At 41.8% G+C, this 21492-nt stretch overlaps 1 protein-coding gene across 7 annotated transcripts in view; it reads left to right on the forward strand.

The window, feature by feature from the left end:
- Positions 1-21492, forward strand: part of Dlg3 (discs large MAGUK scaffold protein 3) — a 56474-nt gene that overhangs the window by 26407 nt on the left and 8575 nt on the right. For 4 of the 7 annotated variants that reach the window (XM_010632154.3, XM_033760260.1, XM_010632158.3 and 1 more), the window contains 4 exons: positions 9119-9233; positions 19557-19733; positions 19968-20043; positions 20854-20953. In XM_010632154.3, coding sequence (XP_010630456.1) covers positions 9119-9233; positions 19557-19733; positions 19968-20043; positions 20854-20953 — 468 coding nt within the window. The remainder of the gene's footprint in view (positions 1-9118; positions 9234-19556; positions 19734-19967; positions 20044-20853; positions 20954-21492) is intronic. The other 3 variants (XM_010632155.3, XM_010632156.3, XM_010632157.3) reach the window with 1 other exon arrangement.

The following is a 21492-nucleotide window of genomic DNA, read 5'->3' on the forward strand; positions in this document are numbered from 1 at the left end:
CCCCCGGAAAAAAAAAAAAAAAAAAAAAAAAAAAAGAGAGAGAGACAAAATCAACAGTAAGGCAATGAGAGTGAAAGAAAAAGATGGATATAGACAATGTATGCATGGAAGTTAAGCTTGGAAAGATACATACTAAAAATACTATTACTGGGTAGTGGGATGGGAAATGATACAGAAATGTCCAAAGTAAAGAGTTTAAAATTTTTTAAAATCATGCATTACTTTTCAATTTAAAAAAGCATAAATTCATGAGCTTTCTTTGTAGGCACATTGGACAGTGGCCTCCTTAGCGCTCTTTATTTCCCATGGGATTTGTGGTTGTAGTGCCAAATTTTTATTTTTGAGAGCTTTCTAGTTCTCTTGCCTGGCCTTCCATTTGAGACACTAGGATCCTTACCCTGTTTTTTTCTCTGAACTAACAAAACAAAACTCAATTCTGTACCTGAAGACCCAGCAGTTTCAAAGTTTATTAGGCATGGGAATCACCTTAATGCTCATTTAATGCAGATTCCTGGGCCATACTCAGTAGGTTCTAATTCAGTGTATCAGGAGTAGGGTCTAGGTCCTGATTGTTTTTTGTACTGGGGATTAAACCCTAGGCCTTCATGCTGAGCTACATCTCCAGCCTATTTTATTTTTTATCTTGAGACAGGATCTCTCTAAATTGCCGGGTGGGACTCAAACTTGCAATCTTCCTTCCTCAGCCTCCTTTAGTGCTGGGATTACGGGTGTGCAGCACTGTGCCAGGCTAATCCTGCTCTTTTAGATGCATCTCATGGTCTGGGAACAGCCCTATCTCAGTAGTGACTTTAGGCTGTGCCCTCTCTAACTTGTTTCTGTGAAAAGCAGCTGGTAAAAGGAAAGGAGGAAGCAAAGGATGATTCATCAGGGATATCGTTGTGGGTCACAAATGGTTGGGTTCATCTGAATGTGAAAAAAATGAATAAAGTGCTGTTTCACAGACATGAAATTTTGGTAATAAGTATTATTTAAAGTAGCCTGTTTGAAAGCAGAGTTAGAAAAGAAAGGACATATGGAGATACCTCAGAGAGCCATCCCTCTGCTGGGTATCTTTCCAAAAGAATTAAAAGAATCCTATCACAGTGATATATGCCCACCCATGTTTATAGCAGCACAGTTTTTAATAGCTAAAACTTGGAAGCAGCCCATTTGCCCATCTGTTGGAAGCTGGATAAAGAAGACGTGGTTTTTCTATAAAATGGAATACTACTCAGCCATAAAGAATGAGAAATTAGAGTCATTCTTAGGAAAATGGATACATATTGAGGATATACTCTTAAGTGAAATAAATAGGCCACACATGTGTAAATACCAAATAGTTTCTCTGGTGTGAAAAACTATAATAGTACATAAGAGCCTAATGATATAATTGACAATGTGAAATAGGAAGAAAAGGGCTAAAGGTGTAGGGAAAGTGGGAAGGGTTGGGGAAAGGTAATAAGGAAGAGGAAAAATTATGATAAAATGAAAAAATGGAAATAAAGTGTTTGTAAATGGGGAGGAGAGGATGGGGCGAAGGGAGGGCAGGGACAAGGGTAAAAAATGAGAACCAAGACCTGTCATGTAAAGGTACAGGATCCCAATAATGAATGTAACTGTATTGTATACCTAGATTGTACCAATAAACTCAATAAAAAAAAACTAAAGTAGCCTATTTGAAGGGGCCCCTCTAGATGGGAAGCTGGTCAGATGAGGCAGTGACTTAGACCCAAGAGATGCCCTCCAGCAAGCAATTGGCTCTGTTAGGGATTCCTGGAGGGGAAGAAAGAAGGAAGAACCTAAGCCAGTAATAAAGTCTTAGAATTCAGATCTTTTTTTATTAGTGTATATTTGTGATACATAGTAGTTGCATTTATTTTGGAGACGGTACATATATAATTTAAAAAATCATTTTCCATCCTTTTATCCCTTTCCCCATCCTTCTCCCTTCCCTTGATTCCCTTCCCCTTCACTAAAAAGTCTGGCCTTCTTATTTCCCACCATCTTTTCCTTTCCTTTACTCTTTCACTAATTTACATTTTGGGCTTCTCATATAAGAGAAACCATGTGATATTTGACTGTGTCTAATGTATTTCACTAACATTATGACCTCAAGATCCACCCATTTTCTTGCGAAGGACATGATTTCATTATATATATATTATTATATTATATATCATATTCTTTATCCATTCATCTGATTAAATTTATATTTTTTAGGTCAATCTTTTGTCCTTGGAAAATCATACTTCTAATATTAAGATGAAGTACTATTTATCTTAAGTCTGTTCCATGCTTTTTTCTTTGTTGGCATGACTTTTTTTTCCTTTTTTGTAGAAAAAAATCTCTTAACCAGATGCCCTTTGTGGGTTATTAACATCTCAAAAGGGTGTTTAAAAATATAAACCCCAGTTGCTCCTAACAGTCAATCTCAAGAACAAAAGCAAATAGGAGTACTTTTTAACTACTTTTCCAAGCCCTCAGTGAAACTGGCAGCCATCAGCTAAATAAACCATTAGGGTTATTAGTTTAAGAACAGAAGCTTCTACTTAGACACAATTTTCTAAATTAATCCTCATTTATCCAACACTTATTCAGAGGCTACTCTGTGACTAGTGGACATTAGATAACTCTACAAATAGAAGCCAGAGAAAAATGAATGAAATACTACTTAATAAACTTGAAATCTTAGTAGCACATGTAAAAACAAAGAGTGGATTCCTTAAAGCAATAGCTTTGTTCTCTTTCTGTGGTCTATTTTAAGTGAGCCCTCTGGCCGGGAATTATCAACCTTAGATTAGGAGCTCTAAGGAAGTGGTGGTTTTGTGGTTGTTTTTTAGAGGATTTTTAAAAAAGAAATGTAATTCCTAAGCAACACCCATGACCAGCTGCGAAGTTGGAGTCCAGTGGGCAAGTCAATTCCAAAGAAGGCAATATATAAGCAAGTTTCAAGAAGGGCAAATGGCATATGGATAAATTGTGTGTGTGTCTGTGTTTTTTGTTGTTCTAGGTTCAGTGCAGTTCTTTTACTCATCTTCCCCAAGAAAGGGCTGCCTGGTCAGACATTTGTGTTTCACTTGGTTTTCTGTGTGAGAGCTTGAGGGAGAGCTAGTAAGGAAGTGGGGAGAAGTAATGCCCCACCAGGTGAGAGGATGAGCCCTGAGGTGGAGCCAGGGCCCTGGCCTCTCTAGAGGTGGACTGGCCTGTACACGCCTCCTTGATACTGATGTGTTGGTTTATAACCCCCAGAACAGGGATATTGTCCAGCTGTTCTCTCTTTTTCCTCCAGCACTTAATGGGTGAATCAGTGACTCAGCTGCTTCCTCCAGAATTTCAGGGACTGGAGTAGGTAATGAGGACAAATCACCATAACACCAGTGCGTGATGAATGAAAGAACACATGAATTTAGCTGGTTGGCTTCATTGATAGCATGGTGAACAAAAAGAAGCTTGGAGAAGAGACTATTTGCATGACTACCAACTCCACTCCTTCCCCGTTAGGCTTCTCAATAGTTCCCCTTTCACCCAGCTGAAGGTCAGGTTGCTTTGCCAACGCAGGTGTGAGAGCAGGTGCTTTGTTTCCTCCTGTGGAATCACACAGACTAGGCAGGGATGCTTCTTGCTAGTCCTCTCTGGTGTATGAAAATGCTTTTGTGGAATTTTTTTTTTCCTGAGAGTGTATTTGTCTTTTTTTTTAGAGCAGTTGCCCAAGCTTCCTTTAAAGTCTAAGTGAAGTGTGCCTGTTTTCTGCCATTGCCACAGCCTGTGTTTTAGATATACCCCATTTTATGCAGTGATTATTGACTTGAAAAATGTGTAATAATGTGTGTGTGTGTGTGTGTGTGTGTGTGTGTGTGTGGTACAGGGAATCAAACCCTGGCCCTTGCACTTGCAAAGCAGGCCACAAAACCACTGAGCCAAATCCCCAGCCCCATACATCATATTTTAAATGTACTAGGAGAATGTCATAGCAAGAAGCCCTATAAAAAAAAACCTCTTATAATATTTGTATGGCTAGAGTTCATTTTCCTGTGTCAGATGTTCATAAACTGGGCATAATCCTGTAGCTGCATCTCCAGAGTGATAACACTGTGGCAGGCTATTGGGGTGGTCTCAGAGGGCCACAGTCTGGGTATGGATTAATGGCTTCACTGACTAGAAGATTTGGGAGGTAAGAGGTATCAGCAGACTTCTAGGTTTGGAAGAATTTATGTTGTAATGTTTGTTACCAAAACTAAAGAAGCTATTGTTAGGAAAATAACTCAGGAGATCATTAGCTATAATTCTGCCCATATGGTTGGGAGGTTTGTTCTCAACTTTCATACTGAGTTCCAGTACCACCCCCTCATCCCCCAAAAAGTCATCCCTGAAAAAATTGCCCTCCTCTCCTAACAGTGACATAACCACCTCAGGTCCTTTCCAGCACCCCCCACCCCCACCCCTCTGCCCTGCATCTAAGAGCCGTCTGTCCTTTGCACTCTGTTTTTTGGGAAAGTCTTCACATCCATCTGCTCTCCTTGGGCCTTAGTACCTGCTCTAAAGATGTATAAAGTATGCACTGGAACCTCTTTCCAGTTGTTGTTTTTAAATTTTATTTTGTTTGTACATGTTTGGAGTTCATGTAATTTACATTCATCTTGGGGAATTACATGTACATATTACAGCATATTTCTTTCTTTTTTCCCCCCTTCCCCTCCCTCCTCATTTTCTCTATCCTGTTTTTCATTCCTGTTGATGTTATTTGTCTGAGCTTATGTTAGGGCATATAATGTTCACATTAATTGGAGTCATTAGGACCTGTACATGGCATATTTTTATTGTTCTTGTTTCTCCTCCTCCTCACCTATCACCCTTATTCCCTTTGACCATTTCCTATTGCAAGAGATCCATCCCCTTGTGCCTTTTAATCTATCCTTTGTTTTTTCTTTATTTGTACTTTGCCTCACTCAAATGAGAGATACCATACAGTATTTAAATTGTGTATGTCTGTGTGTCTGGTTTATTTCCTTTAACATTGTATTTTCCAGGTGCATCCATTTTCCTACAAATGTCTCAAATTTGTCATTCTGTATAACCAAGTAATAGTCCATTATATATAGATAACCGCATTTGTTTTGTTTTGCTTTGTTTTTCGGTACTGGGGATACAACTTGGGACCTTGTCCTTGAGAGGCAGGTGACCAACCACTGAGCTAAATCCCCGGCCTGATACCGCATTTCTTTATCCAATCATCTGTTGATGGATATACAGGCTGCTTCCAGGATTTACCTATTATAAATTGTGCTGCTATAAACATTGGTATGCATGCATTGCTGTAGTATGTATTAAGCTCTTTGGTGAAGATACCTAGCAGGAGGATCGCCATATTATATGGAATTTCTAACTTCAGTTCTTTAAGAAATCTCCATACTGAATTCCATAATGGTTGTACTAGTGGTATTCTCACCAACAAGAAGGTGGGAAGGTTCCTTTTTTCACACATCCACACCAGCATTTATTATCGATTGATTTCCTAATGATTGCCATTCTTTCCAGAGTAAGATGGAATCTTACTGTTGATTTGATTTGCATTTCTCTAATGGTCAGAGATATTGAACATTTTTTCATATATTTATTGCTTATGTGTATTTCTTCCAGTGTGAAATATCTGTTCATTTCTCTTATTTCTTGACTGGGTCTTTAATTTTAGGTGGTTTAATTTTTTTGAGTTCTGTGTAGTCTTGATTTTAGTCTTCTGAGGAGTAGCTGGCAATTTTTTTTCCATTCTGTTGGTTTTATCTTCACCAACTGATAAATTCTTTTGCTATACAGAATCTTTTTAGTTTTATATAATCCCATTTGCTGATTCTTGCTGCTATTTCTTGAGCAATAGAGGTCCTGTTTAGAAAATTCTTTCCTACACCTATGTCTTCTATTTTATCTTATGGTAAGCTTAATGTTTCTGTTTTAATGATTAGATCTTTGATCCATTTTGATTTTAATTTAGTATGTGGTGAGAGATAAGGAGCTAGTTTCAATCTTTTACAGATAACCACTTTTCCCAATACTGCTTGTTGAATAGGTTTTCTTCTAATATATGCTTTTGTCCCTTTTGTCAAAGATCAAATAGTTGAATATTTCTGGAGATGTTTCTATATCCTCAGTTTTGTTTTTTTTTTTAATATCCACAACTTCAATATATTTTGTTTATTGGTACTTTTAAAGTACACAGTACAGTTATATTCATCATTGGGATCTTGTACCTTTACATAACAGATCTTGGTTCTCAGTTTTTCACCATACCCCTGCCTTCCCTTCACCCCCTCCATCCTCCCCTATCCTCAATTCTGTTCTGTTGATCCATGTTTCTATTTTGTTCTGAGACGATACTGTTTTTATCACTATCACTTTGTAGTATAGCTTGAAGTCAGGTATTGCTATGCTTCCTGCTTTGTGCTCATTGGCCAAAATTGCTTTTGCTATTCTGGGTCTCTTCTAGATCCATATGAATTTTAGGATTATTTTCTCTAGATTTGTAAAATATGCTGTTGGTATTTTGATTGGGACTATATTGACTGTATAAAAGGTTTTGGGTTTTTTTTTTCCAGTACCAGGGAACGAACTCAGGACCTTGTGCTTGTGAGGCAAGTACAGCACCACTGAGCTAAATCCCCGGCCCTATATAATGGTTTTGGAAGTATAGTCATTTTGACAATATTGGTTCTGCCTATCCAGGAACAAGGGACATCTTTCCATTTTCTGTTGTCCTCTTCAATCTCCTTCAGATTACTGCAGTTTTCTTTATGGAGGGCTTTCATTTCCTAGGTATTTCATTTGTCTTGAAGCTACTGTGAATGATATTATTTTCATAATATCCTTCTCTTCCTGTTCCTTATTGGTGAACACAGATGCTAATGATTTTGTGTGTTGATCTTGTATCCTGCCATATTGCTTAAGTTGCTTATTAATTCTAAGAGTTTTTGGTGGAGTCCTTTGGGTCTTCTATGTAGAGTATCATGTCATCTTTAAATAGTGATAATTTGATTTCTTCCTTTCCTATATGTATGTATCCCTTTTATTCCTTTCTCTTACCTAATTGCTCTGGCTAATGTTTCAAGTACTATGTTCAACAGAAGAGGTGATAGTGGACAGCCTTGTCTTGTTTCTGATTTTAGAAGGAATTCTTTTAGATTTTCCCCAATTAATACGATGTTGGCTATTGGTTTGTCATACATAGCCTTTATCATATTCAGGTGTGGTCCTTTTAAACCTGTTTTCTCCAGGGTTTTATCATGAAGGAGTGTTGGATTTTGTTAAAAGCCTTTTCTGTGTCTATTGATATCATCACAGTTTTTGACCCTGCTGCTGTTTATGTGATATATTTATTGACTTATGTATGTTGAACCATCCTTACATCTTGGGATGAAACCTACTTGATCATGACATATCATCTTTTTTATAATATACTACATTCTATTTGCTAATATCTTGTTGAGGATGTTTTCATCTATTTATTAAGGAGATTGGCTTATAGTTCTCCTTGTTAGTTGGATATTTATCCAGTTTTAGAGTCAGGGTGATACTGGCTTCTGTAAATAAGTTTGGGGCCACTACATTCCTTTCCATTTCTTTGAAGAGCTTGAGGAGCATTGGTGATATAACATTGTTAAAGGTTTTGTAGAATTCAACAGTGAAATGGCAAAGAATCCTAATGGTGGTAGAGGTATGTTATATATTTAGGTGGGATAACAGAAAAAATGGATATTGAATCCATAGTAAGAAATGCAGATGAGAAATGATTCTATGGCTTATGTAAATATTAGAGAAAAAGTTAAAAGGAGATGGATGAAGAGGGGGAAGAAGAAAAAATTAAAAATAGAGGATGGATAAGAAACAGGAAAAAGAAGTCAAGTGAAAAGATATGGATAAAAGTGGAAGAAATAAAAAGGGAAAAGGAAGAATTCCCTTACCCTCTATAAACTACATTGGAAGAAAAGGGCAAGAGAAAGAGAACACATACACACTCATATCATGGCAAATAATGGAATAAAAGTTGTGTGTGTGTGTGTGTGTGTGTGTGTGTGATGAATAGAAAGAAGAAAGCAGCAAAAATAAACAAACAAATAAAGTTAGTTTTCTATTGTTTTGGACACATGGCTGTTTTCCACAGCCTAGGAATAAGGCGCAGAGCTCAAGCCAAGATATGACTTTGCTCATGCTGGAAGTCTAAGGTGGCAGTGCATCCCCAGAACGGTGTTGGATGTAGACCTCCACATACAGTGGGACAGGGCACCAATGTGAGCTTCAGTCCTGTGTAACTCAGGCTGAACCTGGCCTCCGACTGCAGGACCTGGGTTCATGTTCACCAGCTCCAGCCCTTCAGGACTTCCTCGAGCCTTCTCACCAACTGTTTATTATGGACAGGCCACTCTGGGAGCAGTGCCCTATGTTGTTTTCTTTGCAGGTTCCAATTGCTGTTGAATCTTCCAGATCCTTCCTTGTCAGTGGATCTTTCCTCAGCTTCTGTGATATGACTCCTCTTGTCAGCTATATTGAATCCCCTATTCCAGACTTTGTCTTGTCCAAGATCAGGTCCCTTGTTTGGCTGGCACTTTTGCTGTCCCATGCAGAGGGGAAACAATGTAGAGCCAGAGCTCTGTGTTGGTGGTGCTGAGCCAAGGTGTGGAATCCATTGTTATGGAGTTGGTTGGGGACCAGCCCGCTGGTCTGAGCATTCCACTGGGGCAGTGCCCAGTTGTCATTTTTTATTAAAAAAAATTTTTTTTTGGTACCAGGGATCAAACTCAGGACCTCACACTTGCCAGGCAGGTGCTGAGCTGCTGAGCTAAATCCCCAGCCCCAGGTGTTATTTTTTAAAGGATCAGTGAGATTTTGAGGCAGTAAGAGCTGCTTCCATTTCTGTGTGCTTTCTTTGCTTCTATATGGTTGAGGGTGGAGAGAACTCTGTCTATGTTGGGAGGAGGGACTCTGCTTTATCAAAGCAAAAGATTGGGTCAGCTCTAGCTGCTTTGAATATGTGTCCTCCTGGTTTTTTGGCTGCAGGCATGTTGGCTCAGGCGAGCTCCTTGTGTTCATTCTTTTTTTGTTGTTGTTGTCTTTTTCCTTGTATCCCTGACAGAGTACAGTCGTTTTGAATCGAAGATACATGACTTGCGAGAACAAATGATGAACAGCAGCATGAGTTCTGGGTCTGGGTCCCTCCGAACAAGTGAGAAGAGGTCCTTATATGTCAGGTAAGTTGCCCTTCTGAACACTAGGCCCAGTGCTGGATGAAGGCAGCTCTGCACCAGCCCACCCTGCCTTGTTTAACTTGTGGGCTAAGGAGTGTGTACTCCCAGTACTAAAATAACACTTTGCACTGTGTGCTCAGGTTGTATATTTTATGGTCAGTATCTCTTTCCTTTTGTGATCTGGCTTCTTCCTTTTGCTCATGAATGACTCATTATGGGAACATTTCAGTTTGCTTTAATTGTAAAGATTGTTGGGTGATTGTTGCTAGTCAGCATTCGAATAACACTTGAGTGTTCAAAGTACAGTACTTTGCTTGCAATCTGTGCTCTGAGCGGAAATCTTGGCACCACCCCCTTCCCCCTCCACATATGTATATTCGACATCAAGGTTTGTATCTGAGCACGTCATCACTGCATTCTGGTACAGTACATTTTTGAGAGATCAAAGAACTGACAGGTTGGTGCATTCTGAGTGTTTCATTGTGTTTCCACACCCCCAACTTCAATGCTGGTTGTATTGGTCTGCTGTGCCTGTGAATGAGGGATGAGGTAGCGTGTGCTCCCTAGGAAGGGAGGAGTAAAGGGAACAGATACATAAAATTGAGCTATTGCTGCTGAAAGCACTTTGATGATGTGATCAGAAGTGGAGTTTCTGACTCTTGTGGTGCAGTATGGTACTGTCAGGTTAGGTGCAAACCTTTTGGGGTGTTGAACTGAAGGAATGCTATGAAGTCCTTTTAGAATTAGGAATAGTTTCCTTCTTCATGCCCTGCCTTCTTGGCAGAATTCCAGCATTCTGGTTGCAAGTCCATTGTAACTTGTTAAGGTCAAAACTCTTAGACAAAGTGGTGGTAGAATTACTCCAGAGCCAGAAGTAGTTAGGTGTTTTTAATGCTTAGGTGTGGGGTTGTTTCCAACTCTGTGGTTGGACTTTTTCTGGTGGACTCTGATACCTGCTGGGGGTGGGGAAGACTGTATTTGCTAGTTGCCTGGCAACATGATGATTGCTCCTCCGTCCTTGGGGTGTGAGATGATGAAAGCTAACTGATGTCAATGCTAATTGCAGTTCTCTGGGAGCTTGCTTTTCTTCTTCCCTAGTAGGTAGGTAAGTCCTTGACCCTACTGCAGGGAGCAGAGCTGAGGGAGCCATCTCTGAGCCTGAAGCCCTCTAGAACCCTTGGATCTCTTTTCTAAAGTGACCTCTCAACTCTACTCCTTGTTCTTGGAGAGGATCTATTGAGCTCACCTCCTGCTGTGAGGGGAGCAGAAGGCTGGAGTCTCCCTCCCAGAAAAGAAGACCCTGTTCACTGGCAATAAAGCCCTTGCTGCTGGGTGTGGCAGCACATGCCTGCAGTCCCAGCACTTGGGAGGCTGAAGCAGGAGGATTGCTATGAGTTCAAGTCTAGCCTGGGCTACATAGTGAGTTCAAGGCCGGCCTGGAGTACATAGTGAGACCTTGTCTCAAAACGACAACAACGACAAAAATAAGATAAAGCCCTTGCTTCTGGTCTGCAGCCTAGACCCCAGGCCACTGATGGGGGAACGTAAAATGTGCTGTCACCCCCAAATGGGTAATACTTACATGACTTGGTCAGGATTGTTCCGTTCCTGTGCTTCCAGCCCCCGCAGATGTGGCACTCCAGTGTGCGTGGGAAGCTGCTCTTTAGGCAAGACAGTTTCTTTAGAGAGCTTTATTTTTAGATTCCTCTGATCCGCCTATCCTATGCTAGAGCTTTCCCTGCCTGGGCAAAGGGTGTGTGGTGTTGGCTCTCGATCTAGAACACCTTCTGTGGCCCAGGCAAGCGATACGGTCAGCCCAACTCTGGGGAGGAGAACCGAGACTATGAGTCTGTTTCTAGTGAATCCTTTTATATATTGGTCCACACTTAACCTTGTCTAGGTGACATCTGTATCCTCTGAGGAAAGTAGATGTGGTTTAGAATAGAAGTTGTTTGTGATCACTTGACTCAGTCAGGGGAAAGGTTTTATGACTATAGCAGTGAGCTGAGGTCCTTTGCTGGACTAACTCCCATATAGAACCTGGGTTGCTGTCTTCCCTTCCATTCCTGTTTGCAGCCTTTCACCCTATATTATACTTGGTTCTTTTTCTTTTGCATGTGAACGTATGTAAGTTTCTTCCATTCTTAAAAGGAAAAAAAAATCCCTTGGTACTGAGCCCCTTAGACTATTATTTTCTTCCTCTTCCTTTGCTCACTCCATGTGCCAAATTCGGTACCAGGAAACTCTAGTTCCTCAAGATGTTAGTAAGTGTTGTGTAAAAAAATCAATTCTTTGGTCATTGGGCAAATACAAGCTTAAACAGGTCAACGGGGTTCTTTACTGTGATTAATATCCAAGAGGGACTGTCTGGGCAGTGTTTTCCTGAAAGACTTGAGTCTAGGAGTCTTATTTGGAGAAATCTGTCTTAACATTGAGGCCAGATGTTGGAGTTGTTGTCTCTACGTGCTTCTTCTACTTCTTCAGTAGCCCAATGGGAGATAAGCACTGTGGTGTGGTTCCCAGTGACCCTGGAAGGCTCCAGAGGAGCAGAGGCCGGACTTTTGGTCAGGGATCAGTGGTAACCTCTTTGGTCATCAAATGCAACGATTGGTTTGCTGGTTCTCTGACATTGGTCTGAGCGCTTCACTGCATGTGTTTCCACAAGTTACCCGCTTTCTTCTTTAAAGGCTTCCTGTCTTCCTTGCTGACCATTCCTGAGTACCTTTCATTATTAGCTCTGCCCCCAAAATGGCAATGCCATTTATTTTTACAACTTAAGAGCGTGCCATTGTAAATCAGTCCTGATTTCTATACTGAACTCTAGACCTGCGTATCAGAGGCTAGCTGGACATGTGCGTATATAATGCTGCCCTCCCAGCATTCCAATAAGCAGCATATTCAGAACGGGCTTCCCTCTTCGTCACATCCTCCCCCTTACTTTCCTTAAGTTAATTGCCTCAGCCTATCATGTGGAAAAGGGATTAGATTTGTTCTGTCACCCAAGGCACATTTCAGCTTAAAGTAAGGAAGAAAGTGCTCATGATGAAAACTGTCTGAAATGAAACACACTGCTTCCGGAATGAGTAAATTTGATCTCTTGTCACTGTCAGGGTTACAGAAGAGGCTTGGTGACTCTTTGCCCAGGTGTTGCCAAGGGGTTGAAACTAAAGCAATAATCTGCTGGATCTGCTCTGCTCAAGATTTTGGTAATTTCCCAGTGTCTTCAGGTTAAAGGGGAAAAAACATTTAGGGACAAACACCTAGTGTATGTCACAGCCATTCTTATTCCCTTTAAATGGCTTTTAAAATCCTTTTAATAATGTTCCAGAGTAGACACTGTGATGCTTATTTTGCAGATGAGAAAACTGAGAGTCCAGTTAGACAGCTAAGAAGTTCCCATATTGGAATATTTACTGGGTTGCTCTGACTGTAACATATGATTCTCTCAGCTTCTCCCCAGCTTGCTGCTAGATATTGGCTAGAGCATGGTAAAGATATACATCCCAAGCTTCTCTTTTAGTGATTTGGATTCACCAGGTTAAGTCAAATGTATATCATTAATAAGAACCAGGATGCTCAAGACTGACGGTTTGTGTGCCACGGTAGACGTTAATTTCTGTATCATGAGAGTGACTAAATGTGTAACTTCTTTAGCTTCTGTGTTGTGGAGATCATGGCTAAGGATTTGGGCACAGGAGCAGGGGTAGGTTAAGGGTGGCAGCCGAAAAGATTTAGCAGCCCATGGTTAAAATGAAGGCAACCTTTTCAGTTCAGGTTTCACCTCCAATTCTTTTTGCTGTTCTTTCCCTCTCTGGCATGTTTCTCCTCCCTTCCCCTGAGTATCTGTCACCCTCTGCAGTGCATAGGTTTACAAAGCTATTTTGAAGTAAATAACACCTTCTTACAGCTGCACTGAAGCCAGAGCAGGTGAAACCCTAGAGAACTACAGCTGTAATAACCATGGGGTGATGGGATTTATGGAGCAAAAGCAGGAGGAAGTAGAAAAGCTAAGTGTTTGGGAAATGGAACTTGGTTTAAAGCTTTAAAAGTCATGAGAGACTTAATGAGAAAAGCCACTGAGTCTGGTGGCACAAGTCTGTAATCCTAGCACTTGGGAGGTTGAGACAGGTGAATCATCGGTGAGTTCAAGGCCAGCCTGAGCTACATAGCAAGACCCTGTCTCAAAACACAAAAAAAGAAAAAAAAAGAAAAAAAGAAAAAGAAAGAAAGAAAGAAGAGAGAGAAAGAGAGAGAAAAGCCTTCCCCACCCTTCACCATGCTAGAATCAGATCTTTTTTCTAATTTTAATTTTTATCAGTACATGTTTGCAGTACATAATGATTTTATTCATCATGAAAAGTGGGTACATAGAATCAGATCTTAAATGGGTTAGTAAGATGAGCCAAGCCCCTCTGTCTGCCCAACCTAGGGCTTTTGCTCTGCAGATGAATTTGCCTGATCGAAGAGACCGCAGAAGCTAGCTGTCTTGGGTCTCTGGCTCAAGGTTGGGATTACTAGGTTTTTAAACTTGGGTCATTTGCATGGGAAGGACGTATAAAAATGTGGATAGATTTAAGTGCCATGGATGACTGATTTTATTTATTTGTTTTGTGAATGAATGAATGAATGAATGAGAGATCTTGTCTTGTAAAGGTTGCCAAGAGGCTCATAGTACAGCTGTAGACATAAGTTTTGGGGCATCTGCCATCTCAATCCAAGAAACAATGTCAAAAATATTGGCTTGGTCATCCAAGAAGGCTGAAAAGTGCTCCTTCCTGTCAACAGCAGACATTAATTGTGCGACTATGTGCTTTGCCCAGGGTTGTGCTTGGTAGAGTCCAGGAGGGAGATGGGCACAATACTAGATGAGTTTAGCTGGAAGGAGACCCTTTGCCTTTGAGCTCATTAGTGTTAAAACACTCTTGTTTGCTTTATATAGAGAAGAAACCTTCCTGACCAGTTTCTTTGATAATTGCCATTTTTGTTGCATCTCGGTTTGCTCATACACCATGGTGGCTGTGCCAGGTGCTTAGGATTGTCTGGGTCTTTCAAACCTAAACCCCACCATTTAGGATCTGAACTACAGAGACTTTGCTTGGTAATCTATTTACTTAGAGCCAGTTACATTCTTGCTTTTCCCATCAAGCAGAGAGGATCCAGCTGGAAGGAAGATTGGCAAAGTCCCCCAGAGCACTTTGTGCATTATCCCAGTGAGTGTGTGCATGTGTGCGCATCTCATAGGGGATATTTGAAAGATCCTCTTAAGCAACATAGCTTTTAACACCTTTGGGCACACCTCCTTAGGAGGCAGGAAGTGGCCTTGAAAGCTGGAGAGCTGAAGACTGCTAGGCAGAGGTGCTTAGACTCCAATCTGCACAGCTGGGCAGGTTGCGTCCACTGGGCAGGATGATGGTGATGATGTGGCTCTGGAAGACTTCCTTGTTGCCTCCTCACACTTTGTTTTTTCTGGGCCCCACTCTTTACCCTGTTCTTAAAATAATACATTTTTCTGGTCTGGCCTAGATTTTTAAAAAGTTGCAGGAATACCCAGAAACCAGCAAAATCTGGTTCTCCCTAGCTTCTTAGAGGTACCTGGCCATAACTGTGGAGAAATGTATTTGGGACTGAGGAGTCATCTGTCATGTGCACGGAGCACTGTAGCTATGGTTTGGGAGCAGTAGTATTTCCATAAACATTGTCCTTTCACTATGCATTGTTTCCCACTGACCTCACCAGTCATGAACTAGGAGGCTTCCATTAAATTCTTTTATCTAGACCCAGAAAGAATGAGGGGTTTCTGAGGTTTCTGGTCTCCTAACAAACCCACGTGTCAGATAAGCTCACTCGTCGCATAGACACACATGCAGGGTGATGGACTCGTTCATTACGGCCTTTCTTTGGGTGTGTGCACACAAATAAGTTTGCTTTTTTCCTGCTTTCTTTCCTTTTGAATCAGAGGTTAAATTGGTCGGTCGGTTGGTTGGTTGCTGTGTCATCTGGGCCTTGCATATGTAAGCTTTCACTTTGGGGACAGTGGGTCAGTCTAGCTTAAAAGGAGGAGTATTTACCATGGATTTCTTAGAGCCTATCCAGAAGACAGAGAGAGAAAGTATCAGCGACCTGGAGAAATGGGCTCCTCCTCCCTTTTACAAGGCTTAATGGGAAGTGTCCTGTCACTTCATCAGGGTACCAGGCTCTTCCTGCCCGACTGTCACTGATAGATGGCCAGAGTTTAGCATGCTTCTTCAAGTTCTTAAGATAGCTGATGGATTTTTAAAAGTTTAATAAGGTCTAATTTACATACCTTTTCTGATTACATGAAATACATGGTATGTAAGAGATTGACTTTCAACACTTGACTCTTCTCCCTTCCCACGTGAAAGGTTAGCCCAGCAGTAATAAAATTCTAGGCAATGAAGTAGATCACACAAGGCCTACTAAGTGAATGTCACACTCCTTAGCTGAAGGGACCAGATGTGGATGTGCTGATGATCTCTGAGTGCACCCTGGGCTTTTTGCCTTCAGGCCTTTGCTTACTCCATTTCCCCCTAGCCAGAAGAATCTCTCCTTACCTCTACTTTTGGAAATCCCGATCCTTCTTTGAGATCAAATTGAAAAATGCAAATCTTCTTGGAATTTCCCAAAACCAGATGTGATCTTACTCCCTGTGAGTGCTTTTAGGCCTTTGTTCAACCTCCTTTTATGTCTCTTGCTATGGCACTGTGCTTACGGTAACCACTGGCAGGCAGCAAGCTCCACAAGGCCAAGGGCTTACTTACTCTGCTTTTGTATTTCCCATATATCTAACACAGAAAGATGACTCAGTAAATATTGAAAAAATGGAACAGTGGCATTTTCTAGACATTCCCAAATTGAGAATTAGTGCTTTTTAAAGTACACATGACTATGACTAAAACCTTATGAAATTTTCTGAGATTTAAAAGCCCTAGTCTGAGAGTTGCCTACCATGCAACTCTGCATGAGGCCCTGTGCATATCTGGGCCTGGCTTTCATTATCTTTGAGGAATTTTTCTAGCTCTTGGTATAATAGGCAAAGAGACAGAATGGATTTAGAGAAAATCCACAGCATGGGTTTGGAAAACAGATCAAAATCCCGACAAAGGAAGGAAATGTGAAGGAATTGGACATGTTTAGCCTGATAGAGAAGACCTAGGAAAGGCCCAGACTCAGTAAATGCTACAGCTGGCAAGAAACTTGGAGAATAGCTAAAGAATTTTCTTTATTAGGTAGGAAGTTGGACAGAGTGACCTCTGAGGATCCAGTTTTCTGCAGAGTTCTTTGCTATTTGAAGTTCTGCTTGACGGAAAAGGAAATTCTTAATTCAGCTTTTTCATTCACAACTGAAAATATTATTGTTCAGAATTTCAAATTCAGACGTTATGTTTCTATATCTCTAACAAAGTCATGGCTAAAAAAAGCATTGTCTATTCTGTTGTTCAATATTCCTTATTCATTCATCATTCGTGAATTCATTAAACAAAATACAGATGGATGCAGGTACCACTTTTTATGGGGAAATTGGAATTATACAACTTCTCTTTTTATTTTTTGCCTTGTTTGCCAGGATCTTAAAGCCAAGCATGGACCTCTTCTGAGCTAAATGACTCAAGCCAGTGCCTAGTATATTTGTTTCCCCACTTTCTTTTTAGTTGACATATATTTTTTGAAAATCGTAAAAGGACCACATGCTGTGGTTAAAAAACAAACCAAACAGTACAGTTCCCAACAAGTACTGGCATTCTTGTTGAAAAATTTGATCTCTTTATTTTGTTTTTACTTAGCTTATGCGGTGTGTGTTTTAATGTTGTAAGGTACCTTATATTCATCTTGGAACTATACTGCTATATTAACTTTATTTAAACCTCTGATGCTTAAAAATTACAAGTAATTGGATTCCTGGCATCCAGAAAATGTGTTTACATTAACTTTATCATATGTTCTTCAGCTGGTTACTGTGGTTGCCAAAGGTCAGGGATGGTTCTGGGAGATGCAAAAATATATATTGTGTTTTAAACTTGTAACCAGTGAACTCTGCATTCTCATCTTCTCCATACTCTCCTACTCCCTTTTGATACCTTCCATCTTTCTCAGGCTAATCTATGCTTAATCCAAGTTCTGTTCTCAAAGTTTGAAGCTCATGATGGCATTGTTTCTCATCGTCACTTAGAATAAAGTTGCCTTACACACTGATCTTCATAGAAATGGCTGACAGATGCTTTACTGTAGCACAAATGCAATTTGGGCAGTGTTGAATGCATTCCAATTTGAATCTTGCATGCATCCTGTGAAGCACTTCCCCTCCTTATCTATTGACCTCTGCTTCTGTTCTTCAGTAAGTGTGTACACTGAGGGAAATAAAGGGATTTTTGGTAAAAGTTTGGGTATGTTCATTTTCAAATCATTTGACATTTGTTTGCTTTTCTCTGGCAAAGTCTTTCTACGTAGTTCAGGCAGGCCTCAAACTTGCAATTCTTCTGACTCAGCCTCCTGAGTGCTGGAATTACAGGTGTGCCCACCACACCCAGCTCTGACACTGAGTTTTAAGGGCTCTGTCTCAAGAATTTGAAAAAGTAGGTGGGTGTACTACTCTGGGACTTTATTTTCTTTTGTTTGGGCTGGCACGTGGGAACATAGTATATTGGATGTGGAACTTCCAGCTGAGGTGCAGACCACCGGATTGCAAGTACCCGTGGAGGTGTAGGAACTGGGCTCTGAGCCGTGTGTGCAAAAGTACGAACACACTTGCATTAGAAGAGATGAGGGAGATGGGTAGAGCCTAGATTACAGGAAGAAAGGAAAATACAACTTCCCATGGAACTCCTCCAATTGTCACGATTCCCTCTGCGAAGTAGTTCCACTGGATAAGAAACATAGAGGTTATCCCAGGTGAGTTAGTTCTTGGAAGTAAGTTGGTGTCAAGTACCAGACCAGTCTCCCAAGGACTGGGATCAGGATTGAACTTGGAGCTTGCTTTACATTTGCCTCCACATCTCCCCTTCTCATTGTCCCTTTACATATGAGGTCAGATTAATGTTTCCAAGGCTTTTTTGCTGTGTTACTTCCCTACTCTCAAATTTTCAGAGATCACTGGATTTGGGCCTATTCAAAGCCTTCTGAAATTTGCCCCAGGCTTTATTTCCAACCTCAAGTCCTGACTTCCAGCTGCAGCCAAGCTGGTCTCCTCTTTTTCCATGAATCTGCATGGTACAGCTCCCTACCTACCTTCTCCCACCTTCCCCTTTATTTCCTCTGCTCCATTTATAGCACGTCACAGAATGTGCAAGAGTGCGTGTTAGTCAGCTTTCCTGATGCTAGGACAAAACATCTGACATCTACCACTTAAAGGAAGAGAGATTTAATTTGGCTCAGAGTTTGGGTTTCAGACTGTGGTTGGCTGGCTCCAAGGCAGAAACAGCCTCGTTGAAGGGCATGGCAGAAAGTTGGCAGTCAGGAATTAGAGCGAGATGCTGGGGAGGGAGGTGTACCCTCCACTCCTTCCAACCGGCCTCCACCTCCCGGGAGCACATTTAGCCATGTACTCATCTCCGGATCAAGTCCACTGAGGAGCACGGCACCCCCGTGATCCAGTCAGCTTCCACAGCCCACCTCTGAGCTTTCGGGGGACATTCTAGATCCAAACTAACAGCATGTCTTGTCAGAGGACCTGGGTTCTGTCCCCAGGTAGTTAGACGTGTGGTCTAGGTCTGGGTCGATTCTTTTCCCCGGAATCCCCGTTCCTCCATATGTCAGAGAAGAAGAGTGAACCAGAGACTTCAGGGTTTCTTGGGACTGGATCGTTGTGGTTATATGTTAGTGTTAGCTTTTTCCTCAGCTGCCTTGGGACATAGCCCCCCACCCCTTAAATATTTATGCAGCATATAAGAGTAGTAAGTCTCTTACCTTTTATTGTTTGGGATTGTAGTTAACCTTTTTTTTTTAATTCTATCTTCAACTACTTTTCAAAAGTGTGCCTGTAAACTGACAGGCGTCTTTGGTAGAGCTGGTTTCCTAGGATGTGTGAGGGCTAGTCAGTGGCTTCCTCCTTGTATCAAGAAGTTGAGATTCACAGAAGATTTTTCTTATTCCCTGTGTTGGGGAAATGGGATGTTTCCTGAAAATGAGGTGTATTTACCATTTGAGGGACTGAAAGAAGGATGCAGTCTCGCAGAGAAGGCCTTCCTGTCTAATAGGAAGCTGCCATGTCTGTGCTATAGGGGTTGGCCTTCCTCTACCAGGCTTCCAGGGTGCCTGTCTCCAGGTTTGGAGGGCTGAGGTGATGACATCATCTTTCACTGTGTGTTTTAGGGCCCTGTTTGATTATGACCGGACTCGGGACAGCTGCCTACCGAGCCAGGGGCTCAGCTTCTCTTATGGTGACATTCTGCATGTCATTAATGCCTCTGATGATGAGTGGTGGCAGGCAAGGCTGGTGACCCCCCATGGAGAGAGCGAGCAGATCGGTGTGATCCCCAGTAAGAAGAGGTGAGTTGTCATGATCATGAGAGAGACCTTCCCTGGCCTCTTGCAGGTGTCTATCTTGTTTTCCTGTTGTGCTGTAAGTCACTGGAGAACGGGTTATGTTCCTGATTGCGCCTTTTGGTAGAGAGTTGGTACTCAGGTTTTCATTCAGTGAGCCAGAGAGTGACTGCTGTGCCTGCTGCTGCTGCTAAGACCATGTGCCGGCAGCAACAGGACTTCTTTCCAACTCCCAAACAGGGTGGAAAAGAAAGAGCGAGCTCGATTGAAAACCGTGAAGTTCCATGCCAGGACGGGGATGATTGAGTCTAACAGGGTAAGTGGGGATTGACCCCTAAGGAAATCAGCCAGAATGTGAAGATGGGTGAGAGGCTTGGAGTTTGGTCTGATTTACGAGAGAACTGGGGAGCACAGACGAATGCCTTTTTTTTTTTTCCCAGGGGACTGGCTCTGTCCTGTGAGAAAATTGTCTATTTTTCAGAAAGCAAAGAGAGAGGGAGCACTTACAGTCTACAGTTAGTCTGGGCCCCTCTCCCTGGGTTACTGGCTATGGAAGATGTGTTGGAGTTGGCTGACTTACCTGGGAAAGATGCGACCACTCATGGGTATCTCTCTGGCTATACACCCTGCTGGAACTGTGGGTACCTCGAGCAGAACCTGGTATCATCTTGCCAGAATGTCCACTTCAGAGTTCCCACCTCCCTTCAGAATACATGAGGCAGGAGGGCTGTTCATTTACGCCTTTTCTTCTATGAGCTTCGCAGGCCAAAGAAATTCCGGAGCTGTAGAGGGAAGAGAGGCATGGAGTAGATGACTTTGTGTCTATCAGTGGCACCTTAGGGCATGTGTCCAGGAGGCTCCAGTGACCTTTGTTGTTTAGGAAGTGCCAGTGAATGCCGTGAGGCTGGACTTGGTAGAAACTTCTAACATCCCTACAACATTTTCCTGTAAACATAATTTTCCTCTTACATCAATTTTCATTTAATCTCATAGACTCCATTTGTGAGAGATGGTCTTTTATTTAGCTCACCATTGTCTCCATTTTAGTTTTTCTTGCATGCTTTAAAATCCATTGTTCTGTTTTTTTTCTTCTGTCCTTCCCCTCCATCTTCATGTTCTTTCACAGTCGATCAAAACGAAACGTAAAAAGAGTTTCCGCCTCTCTCGAAAGTTTCCATTTTACAAGAGCAAAGAAAACATGGCCCAGGAGTGCAGCATACAGGAACGTAAGTAGCAGCAGAGTCCAGAGAGCAGACTGTCCCAAGCCCCGCCCGCTTGTCCTCAGCTGTCCTTTCCCTCAGGAGAAGTTCGGGCGAGGGCATGAGCGCTTGCCTGCGCACACCTGCTTATTCACAGTTACTGTAGAAATTGGCCTGCGTCGGGAGATGTTGGGGCTTATTTGTCCAGCTCCTAACTTGGAATGAACTTGGGAGGTTCTGAGGTAGGACTGAGGTAGGACTCCAGGAAGTCCCTGGCACTGACATTGAAAAAGCCAGATGGAGCTCTGCTGTTGTGGTGAGGAGCGGTTGTTAGCCAGTGTCAGGTTTTTTTTCAAAAGAATAATGTCAAGGGACTGGATCTTGCTCCCCTGGCTCCTTCCTCTTGTGTTTTCTTTTCCTTAACATCACTCACCTATATCAGGAAAAGAGGCTTACTTTTCCCAGATCCCTGAAGATGGGGCTGTTTCCGGAATCCCACACATGTGCCTAAGCACACAGGGTACCCACAGAACTCACAACAGGCTCACTGTCACCCCATTGTGCCC

The sequence above is a fragment of the Fukomys damarensis genome, unplaced genomic scaffold (genome assembly GCF_012274545.1).
Source record: "Fukomys damarensis isolate Sample0158 unplaced genomic scaffold, DMR_v1.0_HiC HiC_scaffold_39, whole genome shotgun sequence".
In the NCBI taxonomy this organism is placed as follows: Eukaryota; Metazoa; Chordata; class Mammalia; order Rodentia; family Bathyergidae; genus Fukomys; species Fukomys damarensis.